Genomic DNA, 17,120 nt, shown 5'->3' with positions numbered 1-17,120 from the left:
AATTGCCTTTTGATTTTAAGCTCAAGGATCTTTGGGCTTTCTTGCACCTTTGTCTCTTCTCATGAAATTTTACATGAGATGTATTCCTTATTTTGTTATATTTTTCTTTAAACAAACACACAGACACACACACACACACACACAAACACACAATTTGAATCAATGTTTGGAAAGAACACATTATTTTTTCAATTAGCTATTGATTATCAAGTGTTTAGAGCTAATGGCTTTTAGAAATCACTAATCCAACCCCTTTAGTTTTACCAGTGATAAAATAGGTGGCCCAGAGTTGTTAAGTACTTTATTCAAATGTACACAGTTAGAGATTTCTCATGAACCTGGTATAGTGCTATTTCCTATGATGAGGAGAGTTTGAAAAGAATGTCAGTGATATTGTAATTTATAAGAAGTGTGTATTTGGTCTTCATCTAATTCCTGGCACAGAGCTCTTAAAACCCTTGGAATTTCCTGTGATGTGGGGAAAGGTATCTTTTCTTATGTTAATGATGTGAATTTCCGAAAGCACCTAAGGATGGGGGCTTATTATCATAGGAACAAATTATGTGATCAGAGGGTTGGAACTTTCAGTCTCCCCAGCCCCCACCACCACCTACTAGGAGGGTGAGGGACTGGAGATTTAAGTTCAATCACCAATGGCCAATGACTTAATCAATCAGGCCTATATAATAAAACCTTCATAAAAACGCAAAAGGACAACAGGGTTCTGAGAGCTTCTGGGTAGGGCAACATATGGGTATTTGGGAAGAGTGGAGGTCCTGGAGAAGGTCTGGAAGCTCTATGCCCTTTTCCCATACCTTGCCCTATGCACCTCTCCCATTTGGCTGTTCCTGAGTTATATCCTTTTATAATAAATCAGTAATCTGGTAAGTACAATGTTTCCCTGAGTTCTATGAGCCACTCTAGTGTATTAATCAAACCCAGTGGAGCCATGGGAACCTCTGATCTGTAGCCAGTTGGTGAGAAGCACAGGGCACAATCTGGACTTGCCATTGGCATCTGACATGGGGCGTAGGGAACAGTCTTATAGGACTGAGACCTTAACCTGTGGAATCTAACACTATTTCCAGGGAGATAGCATCAGAATTGATTGGAATTGTTGGACACCAAGCTGGTGTTGAGTTGCTTGGTGTGGAGGGAAAACCTACACGTTGGAATTGATGTCATAATTGCCATGGCTCTATATTGTCCTTCTCTATTGAATGTTTTCCTACTGTTATGCATGCATACCATAAGTATATCTGTGTTTTCATCTGTGTATAATATGCACAACAAAACGAATACACTGTTCCTTACATTAATTCCGTGAATTACTATCATGATACAATATTTTATAACTGACAAAAACAAAAAAACAACCCTCTAGAGTTGCATATAAGGAGAATAAGCTCAGAGCCACATTATGAAGATGGCTGACACTAGCTATCCTGACCCATTCTTTTCAGAAGCTCCCTCTGGGGGTTGTCCTAGGAAACCACAGGCACCACCTATCTAGAGACCAGACTCCAGGCACCTGCCCTGTATGGCATGGTGTACAATGGCCTTTTCCAACCTCCCCATTTTTATCCAAGATTCTTCTAGCCAGGCCCACCCTATTGGAACCCAGTCCCTGCACAATGCACCTTGCTTTTCTTACCCCAAATAACGTTGTTTTTCAAGAAGGTGGAGGTTCTATGACTCCTAAAATAAAACAGGTAAATTAATTTGAGCCTGTAGAAAAAAAAAATATCTAGGAATTCACAGGACTTTCCTTCCTTTCCAGGTAAGATATGTTAATTTTGATAGAGGTCTCTGGGACGTAGGTACCACTGAGCTTAAGGAAATCCAGCAAGGAAGGGTGGCTTAGCAAAGGCCTGATAAAGGGAGCTTTAGTGACTGGAGAGCTCTTGGTTGAGCCTTCACACCCCATTCCAGTGTGCTGAGCTGCTGCATCTCCCAGAACCAGAGCCAGCTCCAAACTTCAAGGGTAGCAGCAGGATCCACACCTCCAAACTTCACTACCCTGAAGTTCGGGCCTTGATGAAGGCTGGTTGCTGTCCAGCAACTGATGGTAAGAGCACAGAATCACTATGAAGTGGGCCAGAAAACTGCCATGGGTTAAAGTGGGAAAAGAACATGGCTGTGGACCTAAGAAATGTGCTGGTCCAATGCACTCATTTTGCAAATAAAGAAACAGTATATGATAAAGTGGATTGACCAGAGTTTCTGGCTAATTAGTAGCAGAGTGAAGACCAGAACCTCGGCCTCCTAGGCTTGCATTAGGCCTGTATTCGTCAGAGTTCTCCAGAGAAACAGAACCAATAAGATATGTGGAGAGATAGAGAAGACAAAATTTATCATAGGAGTTGGCTCATGTTGTTATGGAGCCAAGAAGTCTCATGATTTGCCATCTGCAAGCAAAAGAATCAGGGAAGCCAGTGATGTAATTCTGTGTTAGTTTGAAGATCTGAGAACCAGGGGATTATACAGTGTGACTCCCTGTCCTGAAGTCAAAAACCTCACAAGTGAGAGTGCGGGGCATTTATGTAAGTCCTAGAGTCTGAAGGACCAAGAACCAGGAGCTCTGAAGTCCAAGGACAGAAGAAGATGGATGTCCTAGCTCAAGAAAAGAGAGAGAATTTGCTCTTTCTCTATCTTTTTGTTCTTTTTAGGTCCTCAATGGACTGGATGATGCCCCCACACGTTGGGGAGGGCAATTTGCTTTACTTAGTCTACTGATTCAAATACTAATCTCTTCTGCAAACACTCTCACAGACACAATCAGAAAACACATTTACCAGTTATCCAGACATCCTTTGGTCCGGTCAAATTGACACATAAAATTATCCATCACATATCCCCTCAAATTTTGTTGGTTCTGTTCTGGTGAAGCTAGAGATTGATTCTGATAGTGGAAGTGAAAGGAAAATGTGGGGTACAGTACCAAACATTGTGTCTTCAGTACTGTCGAGGCCCCTTTTCTTGTCTTTCAGTATTTGTCCTCTGGTTGGGAAGGATTTAGTGAGGTAAGCCACATAACTAAGAAGGGATGTTTTTATAGAAGGCGGGGGAGGACAGAAAGCAGAGAGAAGCATCATTTTCCTGCATTTGGAGTGTACGCTCAGACCCATGAAAATGGGACTCAAATCATGTAAGTGGATAATTAGTTGTAACTCTAAGACATTGTTCCAACTTACCCATTAAGGGGAGGGGGAAAAAGCAGCTACTTGTCAAAGTCTGCATGAATAAGTGTTAGAAGGGAAGGGAAATAATTAATTTCCCCCATTAATACAAGACATTACCCTCAGAAACACACAGTCCTTCATAATTGTCAAAACCCCTCTTTGCTCCTCATCACCGAGCAGCTACAGCACAGTGACAGATGAGAGCCACCTTGAAACAGCATGGTGCCTCTATTCTCGAGCCTGCATTGTCAAGACCCAGATAAACCTAGGGCAGCTGAGGTCAGTTCTGCAATCTGCATGTCTGAGTGCAGGGAACCTTCTTGTGTTTCCTTATAGGTCGGTGACACTGAGCTCCTGGGTTGGAACCCTGCCAATGAGCACCATGGACATCAGGTTTCCAGAACATAAGGCACTATTTAGAATTGCTGGGCATAGACCATATTGCTAAGTTATGAAATGCTCTATGACCTTAGAGATCATCCAGCACAATTTTTCATTTGCTAGGGAAAGAAAGTAAGGCTTGGATTGCTAAACACACTCAAAACACATAGCATAGTAGTGGCAAAACAGGTTAGATCCCAGGTCTTCAATCTCCCATTTAGTGGTTTGCTCCACTTAATCCTACTATTGGCACAGAGTCATAGAAGGTCATGTATAATGTGACTTCTATGGTGACTAGGCTAAGAAGGGAGGCCAGGAAGATAGATCCCTTTGGTGAGAGGTCAGCTTAATAGGAGTCCAAGTTGTATCGTAAGAGGGAGACCAACTTGCCTAGAACAGCACAAGGTATTTTCCAAAGGGACCCACCATCACATCAAGTGCTCCTAATCCTTTCCTCTCAGCTCCTTCTATTGCTGAGTGCGTGAGCAAAGCTATCTCCCTGTGATGCATCAGTGCTTAGCTCCTCACGCTCTGTGAAGTATGTCTCTGGTTGTGGCCTGCATGCCAAGTGCACTGCTTGACTTGTGAGTATCTTGCCTGGAAGCTAATACAAGTATTTCAAAAATATTAATGAACATCGATAGTATCATTGTCATGTGGTTGTGCTGTTGGGAATTAATATGGGGAAAGGATAAAAGGGCAAGAATAAAAGGAAAGGAAAGAAAAAGAGGAAGCAAGAAGAATCAATCTGCATCAAGGCCTCACCTACAGAAAGTGGGCTATATTCTTCCTCAAAACAGTATTTCCCCAGTAGGCTGAGAAGGCCCCAGAGCTGCTTCCATCAGAACTCTGGGGCATCCGATCCATTTCAGAAGGTACAGGTCTGCTATCTAACCCGCCAGGACTTTGGACCAGGATCCCTAGAACCCCAAATCAGCTCCCATCCGGAGGGCAACCATGCTGATGCCCTCACTCCAGTTGCCTTGGGCTCCAAGCAGCTGCTCTAGTCTGTACTCCTGGAGAGTACTGTAGCTGATGGGCTTCAATTCCAGGGGAACAGATCTCATAGGGTCATTCTTGATCCTCTTCCAGAAGAGTCTACATCCCAGAATCCACAGTCTACTTGGGAACCAAACCACTGTCTTTTGTTGGATTCAAAAGTGTGATGTTGGGAGAGCTCCACAGGCAGAGTACAATGCCAGCCGCAGCCCAGGCAGTACTGGGCCACATAGATTATCATCCAGACAGGCACTCTTTTTTTTTTTTTTTTTTTAAAGGGCACTTCTCACGGTTGCCCAAATGGGGATCCAACCGGCAACCTTGGTGTTATCAGCACCACACTCTAACCAACCAAGCTAACTGGACACCCCACAGACCAGCACACTTTTGAGAGAGGTAGGAGACTATTAATAATTATCCTAGGAAAGCAGGTGTCAACTGGGATTGTCTCAGACAAACCTATCTCTATGGTTACCCTATCTGTGAAAATAACAAAGGCATCTTGGTGTTGCTATGCAAAAACAACAACAACAACAACAAAAACAACAACATTATTCCCCAGGGAAAATGAGCCAGGCACAGCTAGTGTTGGAAGGAAAGTTTTGATTCCCCCCCAAAGCATGCAAGGCATAAAGCATTCATCTTGATGTTGCTGTATTATTAGAAATAATTTGAAGATTTTGGAGACCACCTAGTTCCCAACAGACTTTGACCCTGTATGTTTGCTGTGAATTCAAGAAGCCAGTTCTCCAAAGCACCCTCTAGTAATTCTGGTGTTGGATACCCACTGTACTATGGAACAGGAACTTTCTGTTTCTCAAAAGTATGATTTTGAACCATTGTTTTCTCTGAGAAACTGGGTGTCTTGTCGAGCCTTAGGATCATGCAGGCAAGGTTGAGTCAGGCTTTCTTCACATATAGCAATTTAAGAAGCAGTATCTAATTCAATGCCTTGATCAGGTTTTGTTTTGTTTTGTTAATTGAGTTTTTTTAAAGCAATAGTTTATTAGATTAAAACACAGAATTCATTTCACTTTTTAGTTGTTAATAACCCTATTGGTTCAGAATGCAAATAACAGTAATAAGAGAGAAAAACATGTAATAAGTAAAAACTTTTCAAAATTTCTTAACATTTTTTCAATAACTTAGCTGTTTAAGTTCTGCTTTTCAAAAATAATGATTTTTTTCTTCACCTCTGTGTCCTTTTGGTTTGAACTATTCCTTTCTGTTTATATTTAGATGCTTTTTAGTATACAAATGTTAGCTACATTTTTCCCACATCATTTTTTTTACTTGATTTGTTGTTTTACTAGTTGACCAAACCTTTGTAGAGGTTTTTATTTAGTTAGTTTTTAATTAAATTTATTGTGATGAAAATGGTTAGTAAAATTACATAGGTTTCAAGTGTAAAATTCTACATCATCTATAAATCCCATTGTGTGCTCACCACCCAGAATCAGTTCTCCTTCCATCACCATATATTTGACCCCCTTTACCCTCTTCTACCGTCCCCGTTTCCCCCTTACCCTCTGGTATATAGCTACTTTTTTTTTTTTTTTAACGCATGTAGATTACTTTGTTCTTTAAATGGATTTAAGCTTCTGTCCTCAGACTAATGGCCCATTCTGCATTCTCATTCTCTCTGTCTCTCTTTGTCTCTGTGTCTCCCTGTCTCTCAGTCTCTGACTGTCTGTTTGTATCTCTTAGTCTAACCCCTCTCTTATTTCTCTGCTACACACTCTGAACTTTGATTTAAAGGATATGTGCTGCATCCTTGCAGGAAACCTGGCTCTTTCTGTGACCCCCCCACTCAGGACCACTCCCTTTGGGCTAAGAGCATCATTGAGATTCTAAAATATAGGTTGTCCTGATTCTTTCTACATATAATGAACCCATCTCAGAAAAAGGAACACAGGTAAAACCAAGCAAAACACTCATCTTCACCATGCTTCGCAAAGAAGCTACTCTGGTCTTTATGCTCTGAGCTTGTAGACCTGGGTGTTCTTCTCCACTGCGGGCTGACAAAGGGCAGTGGACACTGTAAAGCCCCCCTGGCTGTCATTACTTTGCATGCTGTAAGGTCCTCTTTCTGGACCTCACTTGCTGTCATCATGACTTATGTCCCCCATAGAGGCCAGCAGACAGTCCTCAGAGGGCCTGAGCACACTCTGAGGTGTGCAGAGCTTTATGCGCTACGAGGCCTTCCCAGCAGAAGAAGCCTGGTGGTGTACAGGTGGAGCTGGTGCTTGGAAAGTGAAGGCCACAGGAGTCCTCATCTCAGTCATCCTTGTACATTAGAGCCCCCTGGGAAGGTTTCAGAGGACGCTGATGACATGGCCCCATCCCAGGCCAATTTAATTAATCTGTAAACATGGGCACAAGAGTCTTTTTAAAAGTGTTCCTTGAATGATTCTGATTTGACACGTGGGACAAGACCTGTAGATAGTCCCTCCTACACCTCACTGCACGGAGGTTCCTGACAGTCCCTTCTTCTGCTCCCCGCCCCACACATACCAGACAAAATCCTTCACATCCTCTTTTCTTTGACTCTTCTCCTTTTGGTAAAGAGATCCAAATGTATCAGAATTGATTTTTCTGGACAGTCTTACTGGATGAGTTATTTGAGTCCTTCTCTCCTTGTGTCATCCTCAGCTGTTACATCAGAAAATGGGAATGACTTAGGAAAGTCGCCATTGCCAGGGAATTTCTTTGCACCCCCAGGTACCAGGAGCATGATTAATGTACTCTGTCCCCCACTAGAAGCTCAGTTAACTTTCACAATAACACAGTGATCTTGTCATTAGCCAACTTGCTGTCACCCTCAGGGAAGGCAGCCAGCAAGGCAGCCCTGCATGGGGGCAAGCTACCCCTCCCTTGGGGAAGGTCCTGGCCGCTTCAGCCAGAGAAAGTTGTCTGAGCCTAAGACAAAGAGCTTCTGTCACGGCCAGCAAGTGAGATGTTGACCCAGAGGCTCAGTCTCCAAACCAAAATGACTTTAGCACAATTCAATTGCTTGTATTAATTAAGGGAAAATGAAACAGTGGGTTTATCACACTTTTCATTAACTCCAATGCAGCAAAGGGATGTATCTGGGAGTTGGGAGCAGGCAAGGATGGAATGTACTGCTGTCCACGCTTCCTGGTTTAATTAAGGAGGGGGAGCCCAAAGTTGCTTATTACCAGCAGTGTTCTAAGGGGAGTCCATGTGTGGGGGAGGGCAGAGACTGGCAGAAACAGGGAAGATTAAGTAAGTGGAAAGGGAGAGTTTTGGGGGGATTCAGAGTCTCCAAGCCTCTAGCCATCCAGTGTAGAATGAACAAATACTGTATGCTTATCCTACACTAGATGCACAAGGAGTTCAAGAAGGAGAAAGTGTTCATTCCTTTTCAGTGCGCTTGCAGTTTAGACAGTGGGATGACGGCCATATAGGAAGCAAATAGTGCAAGATCACGAGAGCCAGCTGTCCCAAGTGCTGAAACCGTGCCCCAATTCCAACTCAGACATGTTTCCCATGTTTCTATCCTTCAAAGGAAGGAGGCTTCTATGTCAGGAGGCATGTGATTGAGAAAGATGCCAAGAGATCTCTAGGAAGCAGTGAGAAACCATACCCCGAGCCCTTGGGTTTCCAGACAGCAGCTTCCCCTGCACTCCCTACGAGGAGAAGTCCCCTCTTTCATTGCTGTCACTCTTTGCCTTCCCCATGGATGATGGGTAACTAATGTGATTGGAAATGTTATTTGTTCAGGCATCCATTGGACTTAGTTAAGCAGAGATAAGGTCATCATCTAGAAATGAAGGCAGCATTCCTGATTTTCCATCATCATTCCCATCCAGCTCTCCTTGGGACTAAGGGGTCTTCCTTACCCTGAACTCCCCATTTGAAAACAGGCCTTACTCTCATGTCCAGCTTTGGCCCGTGGCTGAGTACCCAAGTCAAGTAATCCTACTATGCAAATCTAGATACTGTCAGTTCATAGGGAGAAAGGCAAGAAACCGTGTCAACCTTGGATGCCAAGCCCAGATGGTAGGCCAGCTTAACAGCAGTACAATTAATATTTTGATCTTTCTGGATCATTTTATGTGATTATGTTCTATTGGCCAGAATCTCGGAAAGAGAGATGGATGAGTGACAAAATTGGGGCACATAGCCACACATGAACTTCTGACAGTGTGGGCCTCATTCTACATACCACACAGGCACGGAAGCAGTGGGGAGGGTCCTGTTTCAGACAGTTCCTTTCCTTGCCCTTATCTTGCTCTTGACCTCTAAGGCATGATTTCCAGCATATTCACAATATGCCAACCAACCCACACTTTTTCTAAGCATGCACCCGATCACCTGGGTATTTGACTCCTGCTTTCCAAGTTCAGTATTAATAGGGATCATCTGTAACAGTCCATCTTGCTGGGCAATAGGAAAACTGCTTTTCTTGATTTTCCAAAAACATTACCATTTGAGCTTAATGGACTCCTGGGATGCTCCTGTGCTCACCTCTCCTCTCTCCCACTGGCTTCCTTCTGGCTGCTGGTTTCCTTCTCTGGCTTTCTTGTTTATCTGAGTTTTCCCTCCTCTGCTGTTTCTTCCTCTTGCCTTTTCTTCTCTGTGTTGATGCCTCCTTAAACGCTTACCTCCTCCTTTCTGCTCTTGTCCTCCTCCTGCTCATTTCCTCTACGGCATCCACCCCCAGGCATGTGCCACTGTGAGTCACTTCCTGACAGGTCTCATGGCAAAAGCTGTGACAGGTGACAGGTGCTGACATTGAACCTCACAAAGCAGCTTCCCTAGATGGAGCAGCAGCTTTCCATGACTCATGAGGAAGGACAGTGGGCTGCGGGCACCTAGGAGGCAACTTTTAATCATTTCAAAGGGACAGGCCAGGCAGGGCTTGCCTCAATATCAGGATGATTTTTTGGATAATGTGCATAGTCTAGTAAAGGAATAGGCCATTCCCTGAAGTCATCCCTGAGGATACTCACACAGAGGAGAAAATATTTTGCAAGGGACAATAATCCAAAAAAAGTAGAAGGCTAAAATTTTTGACCCTCATGGTACTTTCAACTCTGTAATTCTAAGAAATGGCCTGAGGAAAAAGAAGGAAAAATTGGGCATGAGAGTGATGACCAAAATACAGCTGGCATGGAAAGACAAGATGCAAAGGGGGGGAAACGGGAAAGAACTGGGTCAGGAAGCTTCCAGAATTTACTCTGGATTTTCTATTTGATCTCTCTATCCTGAATGCTTAGGTTTCTTTCAGCTCTAATAAATCTTTCTGACCCGCCATACCTTACTTGGGGGATCTAAAAACAATTCAGAATTTAAAAATTGAGCCTAGGGCTAGAAACATATAAACTCTAGTTCTACGCTCATGAGACTGTAGACTACCCAAGGTCAAAGACCTTGTCTTCTATATCTCTACCTCCCACACAGTGTCTAACCCAACACTCTCTCATAAAATAACTACAGATGATGTCAGGGACAGCAGGCAGCACCAGTATCCTTCTCCCAAGGCTGTCTGCTTCTTCATTTCTAAGATGGAACAGACCCTGGTTGTCTTTGTATTCTGTGACTGTGTTGTCAGAATATGATCCCTGCAGTAAAATGCCCCCTCGTGTCCACAGAACCCTGGGGCATATTCACCCCACACCTAGGCATGTGTCCTCCGTCAGAGGGGTCTTGGCTCATGGACCTCCCACACCCCCTGATAAATTTGTATCCTTGCAGATCTTAACCAAGCTAATACAGTGAATGGAACTTATCTTCTTTGAAGCGGTCCTTGGTAGAAGGAATAACCCGTTTTTTTAAAACATATTTCTGCCAGTGATTCTGAATCTACATCCTTTTGTTTCCACTCATGTTATATTGGGATGTCTGAACGCATAGGGCAGGTTGATAATGCCTGTGAGTTATTGTCTATTTACAGGACACCTCACCATAAAGCAAAACCGTGGGGCAGATGTGGAGCTCCTGTTTTCATACATTTTGTGAGAGAAAATACTATAGTCTTGTAACCTATCTTTCTTTTTTAATTCCTTCTGAATGTATCCTCAGAGTGTTTCCCGTGGCACCCAGGCCATCTCGCCTGTATGTCCCTCTTTCCTTCCTCACACTAATGCATGTTTCCTCCTTCTCCTTCTGCCTTTCCTGTTCCTCCCTCTGTGTTTCGCCCTGCCCCTGTTTCCCTCCTTTCGGCTCCAAAGTCAGTAGTTTGGCTTCCTGGCAGCTAGCAAAGAGGATTAAAACCTTCATTGCCTTCTTCCCTTTCTCTACCGCATGGGATCAGAATTTTACATTGCAACAGAATTGGAGAGAGCAGGGAAAGCATGAAACCTTGCAGTTTCCTGGGTCTCCAGGTATTTAGCAACCTTGATTTGTTCTGCTTAAAAATTTTTACCCAGTACTCAAATTGGTTCCGAAAATAACATCTTGTCACCTTCAGTGGGCTTGAGATGGGGAGTAGTTTCAATATCTGCTTCCCATTTCTTAGCAAAAAATGTATCGACAGGATGCCCGTTTTGTGCTAAGATCATGAGGACTCACAGGCAAATTAGCTTCAAGGGTCCGGATGCTCAGCCTCAGTGTACCCTACTGAGGCCTGTACTCCAAAGAGGGGCTATTCTTTGAGATGCAGCTCCACAGGGACCTCAGTAGGAGAGGTCTTCATTGGCCTTCTTGACCTCCTGGCCACTTCACAAACCAGATAATTATAAATGTGTGAGTTAGAGGGAGCTAAGAGTAGTACTTGGCAGTGCCTTTTAGTTGCTTCAGTACTCAGAGTGTGGGCCCCAGACAAGCAGCACAGAAATACCTGGGCACTTGTTAGGAATGCAGAATCCCAGGCCCCATTCTCTGAATCAGATCTAATTGTGTGTGTGTGTGTGTGTGTGTGTGTGTGTGTGTGTGTGTGTTAATCCCAGAAGTATTTATATGCAAATTAAAATCTGAGAAGCACTTCTTTATAGTACAAACCTGACAAATTCATTTTCTCACTTAATGAGTTAGTATTATCGTAATGATCCCCATTTTACATGAAACACTCTCTTCCTTCTTCCCGCTTTTGCTGTCACATAACCATCCCATAAAAACAGCATGACAGATAGTGAAAATAAATCCCCACTTTCCGGAAGGTGAAGGTTTCGTCCTGTAATGCCTCTATGAAGGACCCAGGGTCTGTCCTCCTATAAACGTGGAGAATCACTCACAGTTCCAGCACACTGGTCTGTACCTTCTTTGAAGTGATCCCTTCCCGTTGTGCGGCCAGCACCTCTACGTTGACTGGCATTCATAGACCTGCCTTATCAGGGGCTTTAAGACATCTGTCTTGTCCACACTATGTATGTAGCATGATATGGTCTACCCCATTCTTTCCAAGAAAAGGGATCAGTGACCCTGCCGGGGGCTCCTGTCAGACCCATTGCATGTCGCTCTTTTTACTTTTTATTTTTTGGTTAAATGCAGTAGGGCTTAATTACCTGTGGCAAATACACTGCAGTGCATTTTGAAAGAATAATGGAGTCTTCATAGTAGGAAGCCAGATTTTCAATACTGCCATATTTATTCATTGCAGAAAAGGTACAGTACAGTGAATCTGGAAAGTTATTTTGGTGTGTTTGATTTAATTGTTGTTTAACTCTTATAGATACTAAGATTGCTGAACCAGCACCGTTTCAATAAGTGAGACAATATTTATCTTTATTAGACTTCCGGAAATGAGTGATCTCAGAGTCTCCTTCAACTCCCAGATTCTGTTAGACCTAAGAAAAATTAGAAAAAAAAAGGATGGGATGTTTATATCCCTCTTATAAACTTTGTGGAATTAGGATCTGAACTAGTCTGAATGATTAAATGTGTGTTGGGGTAGAGGGCTGTAACCCACACCACGACTCTGAGATCCCAGCAAGTAGGGCTCTATCCCAAATTCCATGCAGCACCATGTTCTGGAGTGTCTTCCTTAAAATTTTCTATGTTCCCCTTGGTGCCTGAGACCAGCCTAGATGAGCAATACCATTCAGGAGAGACACTGAGATTCTAGACAGAGTCTAAGCCTTCTCCAGGCCCCAGTTCTCCCCTTCAGGGCACATTTTCAAACTCTGCCTTCAACCATTCCTCACATGGATTCCACCATATCATTCAGGATTATGAAACTGACACCTGTCAGTTTGTCCTGGGGCTGTGTCAACATGTTCCAGTTCCCGGAGAGTGACCTGGCAAACGGATTGCTTCTGCTGGCCTATGCAAGATTTCTTTAATAAGAATGCATGAGATTGGGCTACCAAAATGGTACTGATTTTAGGTGACTCAAATGTCTATATATAGAGGGGCCCCTTTAAAATTACTTGACTAAGAATCTAAGGATTGCCTTGGTAACCAGCTTCCAGACACTGATGGTAGAGCCTGGGTGGGCATGACGTGGGGTGGGAGATGGAGGTAGGGAGGCAAGAGTTGGAAAAAAAAAAAAAAAGCAAGATTGGGGAAATGGGCAGAGTGGGTGGGTACACCCCAAGTCTTAGACTTGGAATAAAACCAGGATGCCAAAAAGTCTGCCTCCCTACCTTCGCCCATCCCCCCAGGGATTCCATACCTGACGGCTCCACACCATAGAGGATTCAGACTTAGTTGATTGAACACCCATTGGATCAGAATATGCTTCTACAGGGGTGTGAGGAAAGTTATAAGTTTCCGTAGTCCTGAAAATTAATTTCTCTCTAACTCCTGGAACACAGAAAGGAATCAGGAAGCCAGCCTATAAAAATGTAAATGGCTGTACTGCCCCCTTAGCCTTCGTGTTGGCTGCGTTTTCACTGGAGCCTGGTGCATTGGCAGAACTTAGAAGACTTGTATTATATTTCAAGGCAGAGGGTCTGTTCTCCTTGCATTGAACTCCAGGATGTGGGATAAGGAATAAGACAGAGGGGCCAGAGTGTGTCAAGAGAATGTAATGGAGGCTACAAACAATGTACATTTTGCAGCCCTAGAATATTTTGGATCATGAATTGCAAGCTTGACAAGCACCTAAGGATAAAGCCTCCAGAATTCCCCACAAAGTTTGGTATTAAATCCGTGAGTCTGTTCTTGTAACCAAGGATCCATCATTTGGGACTATCATGTTTATTTTATGTTGGCAAATGTTTATTGAGCACCAGCTACATAGAAGTCACAAAGTGCCTCCTTATTCATTCATTCATTCATTCACCATTTTATCTACTCCCACACAGTTTGAAACCAAACTAACTGCTTTGCATTTATTTGTATTAAAATGCTAAGGGGTCACTTATTTGTTGTACAAAGTAGTTAGTAGTTAGGATTTGCTATTCAAAGACATTCTACTAGTGAAAAATTAAGATGGCCATATTGACATACCCTGAAGTTATTTCCACAGTTTTCATTATATTATTGCTCATGACAATTCTGTTTAAAATATCAAAGTTTAGTAATGTTCTGGGGTATTTCACATGTACTCTCTTAATCTTCATAATGATCATATAAGAAAAATAATGATATCTCCTTCTTATCAAATGGTCTAAAAAGTTAACGTGACTTGGACAAAAACACATTGACTCAAGACACAAGCAGAAAATTTCTTGTTTTCAAGTGTCATACTTTTGGTCTAACGTGGTGTTTTATAATTGTGATGTTCAAACGCCATTTCTACAGCTTCTCATGTCCCTTCTCCTACAAGTTCTGGATGTGAATATAGCTCTGTCCCTGGTTTCACAGTTTCACGATTGTTTACTGTCTGTTTCTTTCCTCCCAGAAGGCCAGGGCTTTGTGAGTGAGGATGAATACCTGGAAATTTCTGACATCAAACGTGACCAGTCTGGGGAGTATGAATGCAGCGCCTTGAATGATGTTGCCGCACCTGATGTGAGGAAAGTCAAAATCACTGTTAACTGTGAGTGGAACCATTGTCGGGGAGTTCCAGGGGCAACCGGGGAATATGGACAAAGCTTTGCTGGTAGTGGCAAGGCTTGCTTCCAACAGGAAAACACTTTCTCTGATTGCTGTGGCCCATCACTGCCTCCACTGCCATTTGCCCTGGAGTCTTCCTGTGACTCTCACAGCTTTTAGCTAATGGGGAGAACTGTTAACTTTGAATTGATTTGAAATTATGAAAAAGATCCTGGGGTAAATGCAGTATTTTCAAGCAAGTTCCTTTCCTAAAATTAATGGTTATTTAAGTGAGAAGGTGGGGTGTCACAAGAAATCCACTTGCAAAGCAAGTGACTGAACATGCCTTTCATCCACTTTGTGAAATCACTCTGCATTTCCACCCCCACAGACCCTCCCTACATCTCAAAAGCCAAGAACACTGGGGTCTCAGTTGGTCAGAAGGGCATCTTGAGCTGTGAAGCCTCTGCAGTGCCTACAGCTGAATTCCAGTGGTTCAAAGAAGATACCAGGTACCTTGCAAAAGGGAAATAGAGCATGTCTGAAGCAGAACTGATAGATCACTTCCCACATGGATAGAGAATGACAAAGGAGAAAGATATGGCAGAACTGGAAGGCATTACAGTACCTCCTTGATGACAAAGTCTCCTTTTAGAACCAGAAACGAACAAACAGTCATTGGAGGAAGGTGGGAAGTGGGCAAAATGAATTGACCTTGTTTGAGAATCTGACATTAGTTGTAGACGTGGCAATCTTTAATAACTAGAAGCTAGTAAATTTAGCCTTTGAAACATGAACATCCTTCCCTTTTGTCTCCTGATAGAGGCTGTGGTGCTTATGGTTTGAGTTACAGGAACTGGGTTAGTTAGAGGAAAGGGTTTTTTGTGAGGAAGAAGGCCTCCTTGTAGGATTAAACTATGGTACCTCTGAGTCCTTCCAGCACCTTCTGTCTGCTGTTTCACTATTGTAGAACCAGACCAGCAGTACCTTCTCTTATTACAGGCTAGCGACAGGCCTGGACGGCGTGAGGATTGAGAACAAAGGTCGCATATCCACTCTGACCTTCTTCAATGTTTCAGAAAAGGATTATGGGAACTATACTTGTGTGGCCACAAACAAGCTTGGGAACACCAACGCCAGCATCACACTGTATGGTGAGTGCAGGAAGCCCGGATGCAGTTGGCTCAGCCATGTGGGGGAGCATGAGGGCCTCAAGAGGGAGGAAGGCAAGATCTGCTTGGCCTGTGTCCATCCATACTGCTCAACCCACCACCCTTAGATATGAAATGCTCCTCCCTGTCATTCTCATGGCACGTGATACAGTGATATTTACAAGGTAATTGATATCTCCTAGTCTGTTGAAAGACAAGGTTCACACCTTACAAAAGAGGTAAACCTTATTCTGAACCAAGCGGAATGGTGGTCGTTGTAAAGAAGAAAGAACCATGGAACAGTTCATTTGTAGTACTATGTAAAGGTCTGGTGGGTAAATTGGATATAATTTTCAGATAATTTTTATAGTAAGAGTCTATGATTCTGGGGAGTTATATTTATAGTTTTGAACCAAGTGACCAACAGCTGCCATCATGATTCTCATGTTGATTGCCATGTCATGCTCTCATTCCTTTGGAATGAATGGAGCACTCCTATGAGTCTTCATCTAGGTGACTCTTCTGACCACAGCTGGAGCATCAGATCTTTCTCTGAAGGTCTTTGCCTCCCATATGGATGGAGAGGTCTCCAGAGCCATGACTGCTCCCCTTGGAAGCCCTTATCCTTCCCTCATTCCATCTTCGCACACTGCTATGTCCATCTCCCTGTGCAACATTTCACACCATGGACCAGGCCTAGCTTGTTTTGATATTTCTTGTGTGTATGTATTTGTTTATTTGCTGAGATTTGATTAGAGGGAAGCATCTGGTGAGTAGAATAAAAAGGTATTCATTTTGTCATGTGCACCTCAGACCTGAACAAGCTTTCGGCATTGACATTAACGAAACTTTGTCCACCAACCAACCATCTGAAATGTGTGATCTATGTCTTTTGTTTTCTCTCTGCATTGTGTGTGCATTGTGCTGTGTGTGTCTTAGAAATAAGCCCCTCATCAGCAGTGGCAGGTGGGTACAGCATGTTCCTTCCTTCCTCTGCCTGCCTGAATGTCGATGCTTTTGAATTGAAGCCTACTTCAAAGATAGGCTTGCCTGCTCCACCTCCCTGATTTATTTCTCCTCAGTATATAGACTTCAAGCGTTTGGTTTGCACCATGTAGAATATGATGGCTTTCACATGCACATATACGAAGTATTGTTGTATGTTTCAGTGGAAGGGTTTTGTCCCCCATAAAACAATAAACTTCTTCTTGGTGGCCTTTAAAAGCTATGAGCATTCTGCTATTTCTGCATACAGCAGCACCAAGAGGGACCCAGCCCAGAGACCAAATGGATTATCATATGGTTGTCTCCATGGGGATATTACCCTACCATGTTTCCCCGAAAATAAGACCAGGTCTCATATTAAGTTTTGCTCCAAAAGACACATTACGGCTTATGTTCAGGGGATGTCCTCCTGAAAAATCATGCTAGGGCTTTTTTTCCGGTTAGGTCTTAATTTTGGGGAAACACAGTAATAAGAATACTTTATACTTTTAATCCAAGACAAAAACGGCTAAAGACT

At 43.2% G+C, this 17,120-nt stretch overlaps 1 protein-coding gene across 8 annotated transcripts in view; it reads left to right on the top strand.

Annotated features, from left to right (window-relative positions):
- OPCML (opioid binding protein/cell adhesion molecule like) overlaps positions 1-17,120 on the top strand; it is a 1,299,542-nt gene that overhangs the window by 1,248,035 nt on the left and 34,387 nt on the right. For 4 of the 8 annotated variants that reach the window (XM_081036598.1, XM_081036599.1, XM_081036597.1 and 1 more), the window contains 3 exons: positions 14,314-14,451; positions 14,839-14,959; positions 15,450-15,601. In XM_081036598.1, the coding sequence (XP_080892724.1) occupies positions 14,314-14,451; positions 14,839-14,959; positions 15,450-15,601 (411 nt within the window). Of the gene's footprint in view, positions 1-14,313; positions 14,452-14,838; positions 14,960-15,449; positions 15,602-16,537; positions 16,819-17,120 lie in introns of those variants that run through there. The other 4 variants (XM_081036601.1, XM_081036594.1, XM_081036600.1 and 1 more) reach the window with 2 other exon arrangements.

Source organism: Rhinolophus hipposideros, assembly GCF_964194185.1.
Source record: "Rhinolophus hipposideros genome assembly, chromosome: 24".
In the NCBI taxonomy this organism is placed as follows: Eukaryota; Metazoa; Chordata; class Mammalia; order Chiroptera; family Rhinolophidae; genus Rhinolophus; species Rhinolophus hipposideros.
Note: the sequence above shows the minus strand (reverse complement) of the source record. Positions and strands in the feature narration are given on the sequence as shown.